The sequence below is a fragment of the Astatotilapia calliptera genome, chromosome 4, assembly GCF_964374335.1.
Source record: "Astatotilapia calliptera chromosome 4, fAstCal68.1, whole genome shotgun sequence".
In the NCBI taxonomy this organism is placed as follows: domain Eukaryota; kingdom Metazoa; phylum Chordata; class Actinopteri; order Cichliformes; family Cichlidae; genus Astatotilapia; species Astatotilapia calliptera.
In genome coordinates, this window is record NC_137425.1 from 36,752,429 (window position 1) to 36,765,370 (window position 12,942).

The following is a 12,942-nucleotide window of genomic DNA, read 5'->3' on the forward strand; positions in this document are numbered from 1 at the left end:
TTCACTGCTCTTCCCATTATAGAGGGGTTCACCTTCTCATAGACCCTCGTGACATACACATCAGCCGGAAGCTGACAAAGCATGAGCACAGGTACAGCACAGTGGAGAAGGACTGTCTGGCTATCAGGTGGGCTGTCGACTCCCTTCGTATTACCTCCTGGCACGCTTGTTCACCCTCTGTTCAGACCAAGCCCTGCTGCAGTGGCTCCACTGCATGAAGTATGCCAACACCTGGATCACCCAGTGGTATCTGGCTTTGTAGCCCTTCAAATTCAAGGTGGTCCATAGGCCAGGGGCAGTGGCCCATTTCTTCTCCCGCTCATCGGGAGGGGTTAGATTCACCTGGACGGGGAGGATAGTTTTCACTAGAGGTGTCCAAATGTATAGGCTGTGTCCTCCTGAGGATCCGGCCTTCGAGATCTACGTGGGTCAGGTCCTCCAAAGGTCGGAAATGAGCTGCTGTGAAATTGGACATCCTGATAATAATGAATTACAGTCGTCCAGCCTGGAAGTAATAAATGCATGAACTAGTTTTTCAGCGTCACTCTGAGACAGGATATTTCTAACTTTAGAGATGTTGCACAAATGGAAGAACGCAGTCTTACATACAGTGGGATGCAAAAGTTTGGGCAGCCTTGTGAAAAGTCATTATTTTCTTGTATAAATCGTTGGTTGTTACAATAAAAAATGTCAGTTAAATATATCATATAGGAGACACACACAGTGATATTTGAGAAGTGAAATGAAGTTGAGACCTGCCTGATTTTGTTTAAACAATTGTTGCACACTTTCTGTAAATCCAACAAACTTCATTTCACTTCTCAAATATCACTGTGTGTGTCTCCTATATGATATATTTAACTGACATTTTTTATTGTAACAACCAACGATTTATACAAGAAAATAATGACTTTTCACAAGGCTGCCCAAACTTTTGCATCCCACTGTATTTGTTTAATATGTGCATTGAAGGACATGTCCTGGTCAAAAATGACTCCAAAGTTCCTCACAGTGTTACTGGAGGCCAAGGTAATGCCATCCAGAGTAAGAATCTGGCTAGATACCATATTTCTAAGCTTTTCAGGGCCGAGTACAATAACCTCAGTTTTATCTGAATTAAGAAGCAGAAAGTTAGCGGCCATCCAGGTCTTTATGTCTTTAAGACATTCCTGCAGTTTAACTCATTGGTGTGTGTTATCTGGCTTCATGGACAGATAGAGCTGGGTGTCATCTGCATAGCAGTGTAAATGTATGCTATGTCTTCTAATGATGCTGCCTAAGGGAAGCATGTATAATGTAAACAGAATTGGTCCTAGCACTGAACCCTGTGGAACTCCATAATTAACCTCAGTGTGTGAAGAGGACTCTCCATTTACATGCACAAACTGGAGTCTATTAGATAGATATGATACAAACCACTGCAGCGCAGTACCTGTAATACCTACAGCATGTTCTAATCGCTCTAATAGGATATTATGGTCGACAGTATCGAACGCTGCACTGAGGTCTAGCAGGACAAGCACAGAGATGAGTCCACTGTCAGAGGCCATAAGAAGATCATTTGTAACCTTCACTAAAGCTGTTTTGTAGGAATGGGGTCTAAAAGACCCGTTGATGTCAACGTGTCACATATCCTGACCTGTAACACAGAAACAGGAGTTTTGTTACTTTTTACTTTAAAAACATTTTCAATGTCAGTTTTTTAACAAACCATATTCCTAGATATTTAAAATAATCTATTCTTTCTATAGCATCCTCATATATCCTGGTGCAGCCACAACAACCTGGTGCTGAATGCCCAGAAGACAGTGGAGATTATTGTGGACTTCAGGAAGCACACAGCCCCACTCCCCCCCATCATCCTGACTGACACCCCCATCACCTCTGTGGACTCATTCCGCTTCCTGGGTACCACCATCACCCAGGACCTGAAGTGGGAGCCCACCATCACCTCCGTCATCAAGAAAGCCCAGCAGAGGATGTACTTCCTGAGGCAGCTGAAGAAATTCAACCTGCCAACACGGACGATGATGCAATTCTACACTGCAATCATCGAGTCCATCCTCACCTCCTCCATCACCGTGTGGTACGCTGGAGCCACTATCAGGGACAAACAGAGACTGCAGCGTGTTGTGCGCTCTGCTGAGAAGGTGATTGGCTGCAGACTCCCATCTCTGCAGGACCTGTACACCTCCAGGACACTGGGGCGTGCAGCTCGGATCTCAGCTGACCCTTCTCACCCTGGACACAGTCTGTTTGACCTGCTCCCCTCAGGCAGGAGGCTCCGGTCCATTCGCACCAGAACCTCTCGCCATAAGAACAGTTTCTTCCCTCTGCTGTTGGACACATGAACAATAACCATATGACTGTACCCGCCACTAACACATGACCCTACGCTGTGTCACTGCATCATTCCATGTTTGGCACTGATCACCACCTGCACTCATGTATATATCATGTATATATCTATCTACTTAGCACTTTTAATTCTTATTCTCATGTCTATTTTCATGTCTATTTAAGCTTAATTTATAACAGTATTTATAACAGTATGTTTGCACTGAAGCACCGCAGCAATTTCCTAATGTTGTAAACCTGCTCAACATTTGGCAATAAAACCCTTTCTGATTCTGATTCTGATATAATTTCAGATTATTATGAGGATTTGAAGTATGATGATAATCTAATGCCTCCTCTAATCTTGCTTCTTCCCCTCCTCCAAATAAACCCATCATGTGCAAATACTGTGATACCCACAGACTCACCTGTACTGCTAAAAATATAATTGAGCATAATAGTAAATATCTATACTGCCTTGAAGAGTACTGTTTTCTACTTGATAATTTGAACTTAATTCTAACACTAAGAAATTTCTTATCCACCTATACATTTATACATTTTACTGTTGACACTCATCTGTTATTTTAATCAAAAATCCTTCTCTCCATAACATATCACATGCCTCCTCTGCATCTACACACAAAAGAACTTCCTGTTTCCTGTCCAGATATTTGTAGTTTTTTGGGCAGTTGGTTAGGTTAGAATGAACCCTTGCATTTAGATATGGTGCTGGAGCAGGTACTGTCTTAACATTAGAAAACCAGCCACTCTCTACTACAACCAGAGAAAATGCTTAAAACATCACCCACTAGTGGAAAGGAAAAGATAAACATTTCTCTCCCATTTTCCACCCGGCTACATTAGAAATGTGAATGAAGTGATATTCGTCAGATGAGTACTCAAAGTGATTTCTAAGACACATTCACAGACACAGCTGGTGTAACATGGGATCGTTTTAATGATGACCTTTTCTGTCTTTCTTGCTGTGAATATACAGTTTTGGGAGCACAAACACACATCTGGGTCGTAAAGTCTTTATTAGGCACACCTGCTTGCACTCCACAGTACCAAACTGTCTGCTCTATGTAATGACACGAGTCACACGGCCTGTTCTTTTCCTGTAACTATCGCAGCAGCAATCCCACCGCACAAATGGCGTAGTGTAGTTAGCCATAACGTTACAGAAGCTGTAGGTGGCAGTGTAGACGTTTGGGCCGAGTGTCTGAATTACCGAAGAAGAAGAAGAACAACCTTCCGCTTCGTCTTAACAGGCGTTACAAAACAAGCTGAGCTCGCAGCCCCGGCTTTTCTAATGCTTCGCAGCGAATGGGGTTTGATCAGTTCTGTAGCGTGGACAGGTCCGATCCCCTGTGGGTGAGTTACCTGTCACAGACTCCGTGTCTTTTCCTCTAGCTTTAAACTCTCGTAGCTGGCGTTGGCTGCCGGTGCCCGGTACGTGCTAATAGTAAGCCACGGCAGGTTGCGTGTTATTTAGTCACGTCGGACGCGCTTCTCTTATTAGAAGTCATCGTTACAGCTGATCGTTGAGCCTCCGTTGGCCGTTTCACATGTTCTCTGATCTGAACATGGAAGGTTCGCAGTGGAACAAGTGTTCACCGAGCTCGTGTTTGTGTTGTTCCCTCTCGTTTCCTGGTCTGTAGGAACTCGTTGTCATCAGTCCCAGTACACACTCAAACGTCACAGTGCGAATGTTATGAAGTGTCCTGTGGTCTCTCTCCCACGCGTGGCACTGTGGTAGTGTGCTTAAAACCATTATTGAGGACATGTCAGAGCCTGCCGGTAATGAAGGACCTAAGGGTCTGACCTGAAGCTGGTTCTGGAACCAGGACTGCAGTGAAAAAGCAGCCAGTGCCCAAAGAGTGTGCAAGGCAATATAAGAGGTGGCCCAGGATCGATGTAGCAAAGCAGTCAGCACAGGTCCAGGGATGAGCCCCAGGCACATGGAGCTGGGTAGGACCTCACACACCAGCAGGCATGTAGTAGGTGCTAACAGCACACACTCACCTGAACTAGCTAACAGGGCGAGCAACTCGGATCATGAAGAATTCAAGTACAAGTGTGACATCATCAAACTGATTCCCTCCACAACATGGAAGCTCGTCCTGAGCGCTGCTCACAGTAACACCACAGGATGGAGTGTACCCCGGGGGTGGGGGCTGATACAGCAGATACAGAAACACCAAGTATCAGTATTTTGTTCAATAAAATAAAATGCTGTGGGAATACTACGGCCAGGAGGGCTCATCTCATGCACCGCTACTCTGAGATGACATTAACTGAGAAACTTAAACTCAACCAAAACAAGCATCCATCACGTAGCTTGACTGGTAGCTCAGGCACCGACAACAGCAACCATGGTGCGTCTACCAAACACATCCTACAGAACAGGAAGGTTTCTGAGGGGGAATAGCTGTGCATATAACAACCGTTATGATTTTACAGTGAATTGGTGTATTATCAGATAATGATTGGCTGTAATTAGTAACTTGAGCACATTCGATCTGTCTCCATCCTTTATTAGTTTCAGGTATGTGTTTGTGACTGGTGTGATCAAACTGAGGATTATGTTTAGTTGAAATAACAAAAATAAAAAGTTGCTGTTTATTAATATTTCACAGCTGATGACTTTGGTAGGCTATATTTTTGCCATGGGACTTGGCAGCAGCTGGTACGTAGGTCATGGTTTCTTTTGTTTGCTCGGGACATGAAGTCACCATACTTTGAAACTGCAGTCAGGTAATGGGTATCACAACACTGGTTGCCATCTCTCACTGTTTGCCGAACCTTTTACGTCAGGCTCCTGTCACATAACAGGGAGGGATTGATATCGGCTGTAGCAGGTAGTAGAGCAGGTCATCTACCAACTGGAAGGTTAGTGGTTTGATCCCAGTCTGCTTCATTCTGCATGTTGCAGGTTGCTCTCCGATGCATCCGTCGGAGTGTGAGTGTGTATGAATGTTAGTTAGATAGCACTAAAAACTAGTGCTGGTGTGATTGGGTGAAAGTGTAAAGCTTTGAGTGCTCAGAGTGGAAAAGCTCTGGGTCGATATCAGAAGCAGTCCATTTAGCATTACTGCCTCCAGGTAGGGACACTGAAAATAGCACTCCATCATTAAAGTATAATATAAACTCTTATCTACTGTTGTGAATCCATTTCACAACATATTCTCACTTTGATTTGCTTTGGTCCAAACCAGAGTCATAAGTCCACTAGAGAGTAATGACAAGTTAGCCTCAAAAGGGAAGGGTCACTGGTGGTGGCCACAGACGTGCTTTTTATACTTCCTGCTCCTCTGCATCTCTCTCCAGCTCTTCGAGTTCATTAGACCTTATCCTAGCATCTCTACAGTTTTGAGATGCAGCAAACGTTCTTGCAGTGGCGCATACAGATGCCATCCTGGATGAGCTGGAATACATGTCATTGGGCTGTAGGTGTCATCTGGTAATAAAAATGGAGGAAAATCAGTCCCGTCTGCTGAGAAGAGGGCCGTGGTCTGTGTCCACCACCTACAAAACCTTTTTGGGAGTTGCCTTGTTATTGTCTGTTTAACTGAGTTTGTCTTATAGCAGGGGTGGGCAACTCCAGGCCTCGAGGGCTGCTGTCCTGCAGGTTTTAGATCAGATTTTAGGTCAACACACCTGAATCACATGATGAGTTCATTAGCAGGCCTCTGGAGAACTTCAGGACATGTTGAGGAGCTAATTTATCCATTTAAATCAGCTGTGTTGGATCAAGGACACATCTAAAACCTGCAGGACACCGGCCCTCGAGGCCTGGAGTTGGACACCTGTCCTATACTGTGATGAGGTCTTCTTTTCATTTTCATTTTTGCAGCTGCATGTAGCAGTAAAATGCAACATTGTTGATCTAAATAAGACAAGAAAGCTATATGAATAACTCCAGGCCACACATAAGTAATGTGTGTCAGGAGTGTCTTTTCCTGCTGTTGTTAGATGTCTTCAGCCTTACTGTTCCTTTTCCAGGATTGGAACCGTACATGGTACACCGATAATCCCGACTTCACCCAGTGTTTCCAGAACACTGTCTTGGTGTGGCTGCCATGCTTCTACCTTTGGATATGTGCACCCTTTTACCTCGTCTACCTCCATACCCATGACCATGGATATATATGTATGACTCACCTCAACAAAGCCAAAACTGTGAGTTATGGGAGCCCGCTGTAGTAGTTTTCATCACTGCACTCATCTGTTCTGTCAGTGGAGCAAAGCAGAAACTCGTTCAAACACAAATGTTTGAAGATTCGAGTCATGATGCAATTCCAACTTCAAGAAAATGGGATGTTGTGGAAAACTGAATGAAATCATTTTATTCATTTATTCAGAAAAACAAATGTTTAAACTGAGGAAAAGGTCCAATTAAAAAACAACAAGGTCATTTTGAATTTTTTTGGAAGTAACGCATCTCTTAAAAACGTCCATGTTTCCCGCTGTGTGGGATTCCCTCTTTTAAAAATAGTCCGCAGTCGTCTGGGAGCTGAGGCCTGTTGCTGGACTTTTGAATTCAGTCATTCAGGAGGGACTCGGAGCAGATGCAGGTGAGGGGGTCCTGGTATCTGAATGCCTCGTGGGCCGCTCATAGTCCAGGGTTCTGGGCCTGTCCTAACCAGGAGGAAGGCTGGGGACAGTCGTGTTACTGGCCTGTTACCAGTTAACCTGACTGGTACCAAATGTTCCTACAGCTCTATGATATTAGTACCACGTTATATTGCTGCTATCACAGTCATAATGACATTATCTATTTTTTAATTGCGTGTTTTCACAGTTTAAACATTTGATGTTCTGCTACCCAAAGATGACATTATCAAGGATCACAGTTTAATCTAATCTAGCTGTTTTAATTACAGTGACTGAACAGTGTGTTTGTAGTTTCATTGGTTGGTTCCACTTGTCACTACAGTAACTGTGGGAGATGTCAGTCATATGTCTATAAACTAAATACCAAATGTATTTACCAACGAATCCAGGAGCGATTTCATCTGTTTCCACAGGCTGTTGGCTTTTTACTTTGGATTATCTGCTGGTCAGATGTCTTTTATTCTTTCTGGGAAAAGAGTCATGTGAGCAGCCCAGCACCTGTCCGCCTCGTCAGTCCGACCTTACTGGGCCTCACCATGGTGAGCGTCCAGCTGTCTCTACCGTCTCTTTACGGAGCTGAGAAAAGCTTACATGTATTTTGTTATTTAGGGTAGTCTTTCTTTTGTCACTTGACTCTTTAATATATGCTGTAAAAACTAAATGGACCATTTCTTTTAGTATATAAAATATGTGCTTGTGCCGCAGCTGTTGGCTGTCATGTTAATCCACTATGAGCGGATGAAGGGGGCTCAGTCATCGGGGGTGATGCTGATCTACTGGCTGCTGGCACTGCTGTGTGCCACTGTCACCTTCAGGTCAAAGGTCTTCCAGGCCTTGGAGCAGGTTAGTGCTCACTGAGCAGGACTCACTTTACTTACATGATGAGAAATAACTGGTTACTAATCGAACTGATGTTGCAGTAAATAAACAAAATAAGGTTGTTTGATTAAAAACATGCTCTTGTTGTGCAGCCTCAGACAGTGTGTGTGTGGAGGTACACCACCTTCTACATCTACTATGCTCTGCTGCTGATTGCTCTGTTCCTGTCCAGCCTGACCGACCAGCCACCCCTCTTTTCCCGGGAAGTTAAAGACTCTGTGAGGCTGCCTGACGAATCTCTCTTTCTTCCCTTGTCACTCATTTATACTCAGATTACTGTATTGCCATAAGTATTCGCTTACCCCTCCAAATCAGCTCGGCCTTTGTTCCTGGAACTCTTAATGCTTCAGGAAGCCACGACAGTTTGCACATTTTGATGCTCCCAACTTTGTGGGAACAGTTCGGGGATGGCCCCTTCCTGTTCCAGCGTGACTGTGCACCGGTCCATAAAGACCAGTGTGCAGGCCTGTCAGGTTCTTCCACACCAAACTCAGAGTCCCACCTCAACCCAGCAGAAGCCCTCTGGGATGAGTTAGCAGAGACTGTGAGCCGGACCTTCTCATCCATCGTCAGTGTCTGACCTTCAGGAACGACGGTCAAAGATTCCCATAAACACTCCAGAAGGGTTGAAGCTGTTAGAGCTGCTAACGGTGGGCCGACATCATATTAAACCTACGGATCGGGAATGTGATGTGTGGAGGGAGAAAGACGAATACTTTTGGTAGTACAGTGAAAGCATTGCTGCGTCTTCTGAGCCGTGGAAATCATTGTGTCTAACTGCTCGATGTTTGTCTGCAGAATCCGTGCCCTGAGCCTGGAGCGTCTTTCCTCTCCAGAATAACCTTCTGGTGGATCACCAGGTAGGAACACGCCGTTCCACTCCGGTGAACGTGCTCTTATTTCTGTGTAATAAAGCTGATGAACAAAATCTCACATTGGTCGGTATCATCTCTAAAGAAGGAGCTTGTTATTGATATTTAAGACAAGGCTGACGTCTTCTGTGTTGAAACTTCTGGTTTCTACATGGTCCTTTGGGGCTTTCTGGAAACGTTACTGCGCATTGAGCTTCTACATGTTTTGTTTTATCCTCCTACCTGTCCTAACCTCTCCACCAGAATGATGATGACAGGCTACAGGCGCCCACTGGAGGAGAAGGACCTGTGGTCTTTGAACGCTGAGGACTGCTCCCACAGAGTCGTCCCACAGTTGGTCAAACGCTGGAACACACAGTGCCAAAAATTTAAAAGGTCAGGAAAGGGATCAAACTTCTTTATACAAATGCAGATTGTTCAGGAAACATCCAGCCAGGTTAACTCTGCTTTCTCTTCACAGGTCAGAGGAGAAAATGCTGTACTCGTCCAAGCGAGTGCCCCACAGTGAAAACCCTCAGCGCCAAGCTGTGGAAGAGTCTGAGATCTTGATTCTGAGACCTCGAAAGAAAAATAAAGAGCCCTCACTGCTGTGGGCCTTGTGCCTCACGTTTGGGCCCTACTTCTTCATCTCCTGCATCTATAAATTAATCCAGGACATCCTAATGTTTGTTGGCCCTGAGATCCTGCGGTGAGGAAACTGTAGACCCTTTGATAAGATGACATTGAGTCGTTGATCTGTCTGAAGTTGCATCGTGCATTTATCATGCTCTAGAACTTTAATTGTTCAAACACATCAGAGCCCATCTGTTGCACTAAATATATCTCTGCCAGGACTGCTGCGCCTCAACAAACTCCTCCCACACAAGTTTTTGCTCAGCGCCAAGTCGAGCTCCGCTTGGCGCTCCGTACCCATCAATGGGCTACCCAAAGCTGATAGGACTCCACCTCCAGGTCTCACCGTCAGGTCCCCCTGTGGAGCACCCACTCAGTTACCCTAAGAAGGCTGGGTGCTCTGAACTGAACACAAAATCTAAGAGCTGCAAATGTGAACCAGCTGGTGAAAGACCAACATTTCATTAAATTATTGCCCCCGACAACCAGATATCTCTAATCAAACAGCATCTTGGTTCTCTCGGCTCATCTGTTCAGCTGAGCCTCAGGTACCTCGGTGTGATCTCTGGTTCTGCCATGTCCCTACAACAACACGCTCACAGTTAATTAGGAGCTGCCTTTTTCAGCTAAGAAACATCTCCAAACTGCGAACTTTGCTGTCTGAGTTAGAAAAGGTTAGTCATGCTTTAATTTCTTCTCGCTTAGATTATTGTAACAGCCTTTTTCTGTGTTTGAGCAAAAGGAATCTTGAGCGTCTCCAGTTAGTCCAGAATGCTGCTGCAAGGCTTTTAACTAAGACACCAAAAAGAGAGCACGTTACACCAGTGTTACGCTCATTACACTGGCTTCCAGTACACTTCAGAATTCATTTTAAAATCTTGGTACTGACTTTTAAAGCTTTGACTTGTGATGCCCCTGCTTACATTTCTGATCTTTTAGAGCCCCACGCTCCCTCTCGCAGCCTGAGATCTTCTCATCAAAGGCTGTTGGTAGTCCCACGAACTCGTTTTAAGACCAGAGGAGACAGATGTTTAGAGCGGTGGCCCCCAGGCTGTGGAGTGCTCTCCCTCCATCTTTACTTTGACTTGACTGTATTTATTCTTTTAAAAAGCAGCTTAAGACTCATTTATTTAGATTAGCTTTTAATTAGATTTGTGCTGTGTGTTTGATTATTTTATGTATTTCTGTTTTATATTACTGTGAAGCACTTTGTGGTTTTATCCTGTGAAAAGTGCTGTAAAAATAAATGGATTTGATTACATGATGACTCTAGGTGTGAAGGTTGTGGTGACAGTGCGACGTGTTGCTTTGGGCTGCTCCGTGTTTTTCTGCTACACGAGTACACGATGCAGTTTCAATAAGGACCGAGGGGCAGGGTGCTTAATGTTCCTTTGTTTCCTGTTTCTCTGTAGACTGCTTATCCAGTTTGTCAATGACTCCAGCGCCCCCTCCTGGCAGGGCTACTTCTACGCTGCTCTGCTCTTCGTCTGCACCTCCGTGCAGTCACTCATCCTGCAGAAGTACTTTCATGTATGCTTTGTGTCAGGCATGCGCTTACGCACTGCAGTCATTGGAGCCGTCTATAGGAAGGTAACGGACAAACACAAGTGCTTCTTCAGAGCGATTTAGATTCTTCGTGATGAAGGTTGATAAATGTAACCATCTGACTGTTATTCTGTCCATCACTGGTTGCTGAAAAGCCTGTATCTCATCGCTTCATCTGCTCCTCAGGCCTTGGTCATCAGCAGCGCGGCACGGCGAACCTCTACAGTGGGAGAAATCGTCAACCTGATGTCAGTGGACGCGCAGCGCTTCATGGATCTCATCACATACATCAACATGATATGGTCTGCTCCTCTGCAGGTGGTCCTGGCCCTCTACTTTCTTTGGCAGGTCAGGTTAAGTAAACTAAACGTTAAATATATTTTTAAAATCAAATGTTTAATGCTGCTTACATACTTTCAATATAAAGAAAATAAACGTACTATTGTGTGTCGGCTCAGCTCATGAGGCTCGGGCAGCTGCGGAAGCCTGATTGTTCCAGATGATGTTTAATGTAATGCTTGTCAGTTACAGCTGGTTTCTCCTTTTCTAAAGTGCAACAAATCTGTTTTTAAAGTGCCGCTCTGCTTGTGGAAGGATGGTTCCACTAGTGTGAATAATGCCCCACAGGCTTGCACTGAAGCAGTTTGTTGTCGTGTGTGCAGAACCTGGGTCCGTCTGTGCTGGCTGGAGTGGCTGTGATGGTCCTCATGGTTCCTGTTAATGCTGTAATTGCAATGAAAACCAAAGCTTACCAGGTGGGACTTTAGTATTATTATCCCCACATCCTACACCCGTATACACCTTCCTTACATTTTCGTGTTCTACTGTTATTATAACTATGGCTGGCTTTCAATCCTTCAGCCATGTGGTGGCCTTTCTGTGTGCAGCTTACATGTTCCCCATGCACGGTGCTCCTGCTTCATGCATCATTGGACGTATGTGTGAAAGTCTTTGTGTTAGCCCCATGACAGACTGGGAGCGGCTCCAGGGGGCATCTCGCCTGGGAACGCTAGGATAGGCTCTAGGCGCCACATGTACCCATGTACACATCCATGTCAGGCTTTACTGGAATTACCACATTTTCCAGTAAATAAGTTCCCAATACATACATTTGATAGAATTATACATTTCAGTGTTTCCCAGGCTTTAGAGGCACGGTTCATATTTCACATTAGAAAAATCCCGCAGCACACCACCAAACAAAAATGTCAAAAACCATACGGATCATTCTTCCACCAGGTATAGCAGAACTGGCTCGGTTTGTCCCAGTATACCTTTGTTGCTTCCTTCTGACCACTACTCATGCTAGGGCCTTCATCTGGGTCGAGTTTTCTCCAGGACCAGGTCAGACTGAACACTTTCTTTTTAAACATCGTCTCACAGCATGACTGTTATTTAAGTTCTTCTTCGTCTTCTTCTGCTTTTACTGCCGGTTGGCAACACATTTATTAGAGCAGGTGGTTGTACTGCCCTCTAGTGGAAGAGAATGTCATTGTTCTGCCCGTTACTCACGCCGTCGCTTAGAGCACCAATCAGGTGGAACCAGATAACCTCCACGGCACACCTACATGCCACGGCCCAGTGGTTGGGAAACACTGCGGTAGATGACGGGCCTCAAATCTGTGAAGCACTGTGTCGATGCACAGTTTGCTCTGGGTGGTCACCATGTCAATGCCAGTTCATTTCTGTTAAAGAGTGTGTGATAACGTGTCGAGTGACAGCAAGTACAGTGATTATTTTCATTTATACACACACACACGTTGTTAGCTGGTAGCTGTTTGTAGCACAGTGTTGTGTGTTTGTTGCAGGTGGCTCAGATGAAGAGTAAAGACAATCGCATTAAGCTGATGAATGAGATGCTGAATGGCATCAAAGTGCTGAAGCTGTACGCCTGGGAGCTGGCCTTCAAAGGAAAGGTGTCAGACATTCGTGAAAGTGAGCTGCGTGTCCTGAAAAAGGCTGCCTACCTGGGGGCGGTGTCCACCTTCACCTGGGTCTGTGCACCATTCCTTGTAAGTCTGACGGGGAAGAGAGCGACACACCACAGTGGACAAACATTACACACATCCAAAGAGCG

The 12,942-nt window shown here is 45.0% G+C and overlaps 1 protein-coding gene across 1 annotated transcript in view; it reads left to right on the forward strand.

Moving 5' to 3' along the window:
- Positions 1–3,530: 3,530 nt before the first annotated feature.
- Positions 3,531–12,942, forward strand: part of abcc1 (ATP binding cassette subfamily C member 1 (ABCC1 blood group)) — a 31,759-nt gene continuing 22,347 nt past the window's right edge. Inside the window, exons 1-12 of the mRNA XM_026166203.2 lie at positions 3,531–3,714; positions 6,346–6,522; positions 7,371–7,496; positions 7,663–7,800; positions 7,929–8,054; positions 8,635–8,696; positions 8,952–9,083; positions 9,169–9,396; positions 10,733–10,910; positions 11,052–11,213; positions 11,528–11,620; positions 12,674–12,877. Coding sequence (XP_026021988.2) covers positions 3,667–3,714; positions 6,346–6,522; positions 7,371–7,496; positions 7,663–7,800; positions 7,929–8,054; positions 8,635–8,696; positions 8,952–9,083; positions 9,169–9,396; positions 10,733–10,910; positions 11,052–11,213; positions 11,528–11,620; positions 12,674–12,877 — 1,674 coding nt within the window. The 5' untranslated portion in view covers positions 3,531–3,666. The remainder of the gene's footprint in view (positions 3,715–6,345; positions 6,523–7,370; positions 7,497–7,662; positions 7,801–7,928; positions 8,055–8,634; positions 8,697–8,951; positions 9,084–9,168; positions 9,397–10,732; positions 10,911–11,051; positions 11,214–11,527; positions 11,621–12,673; positions 12,878–12,942) is intronic.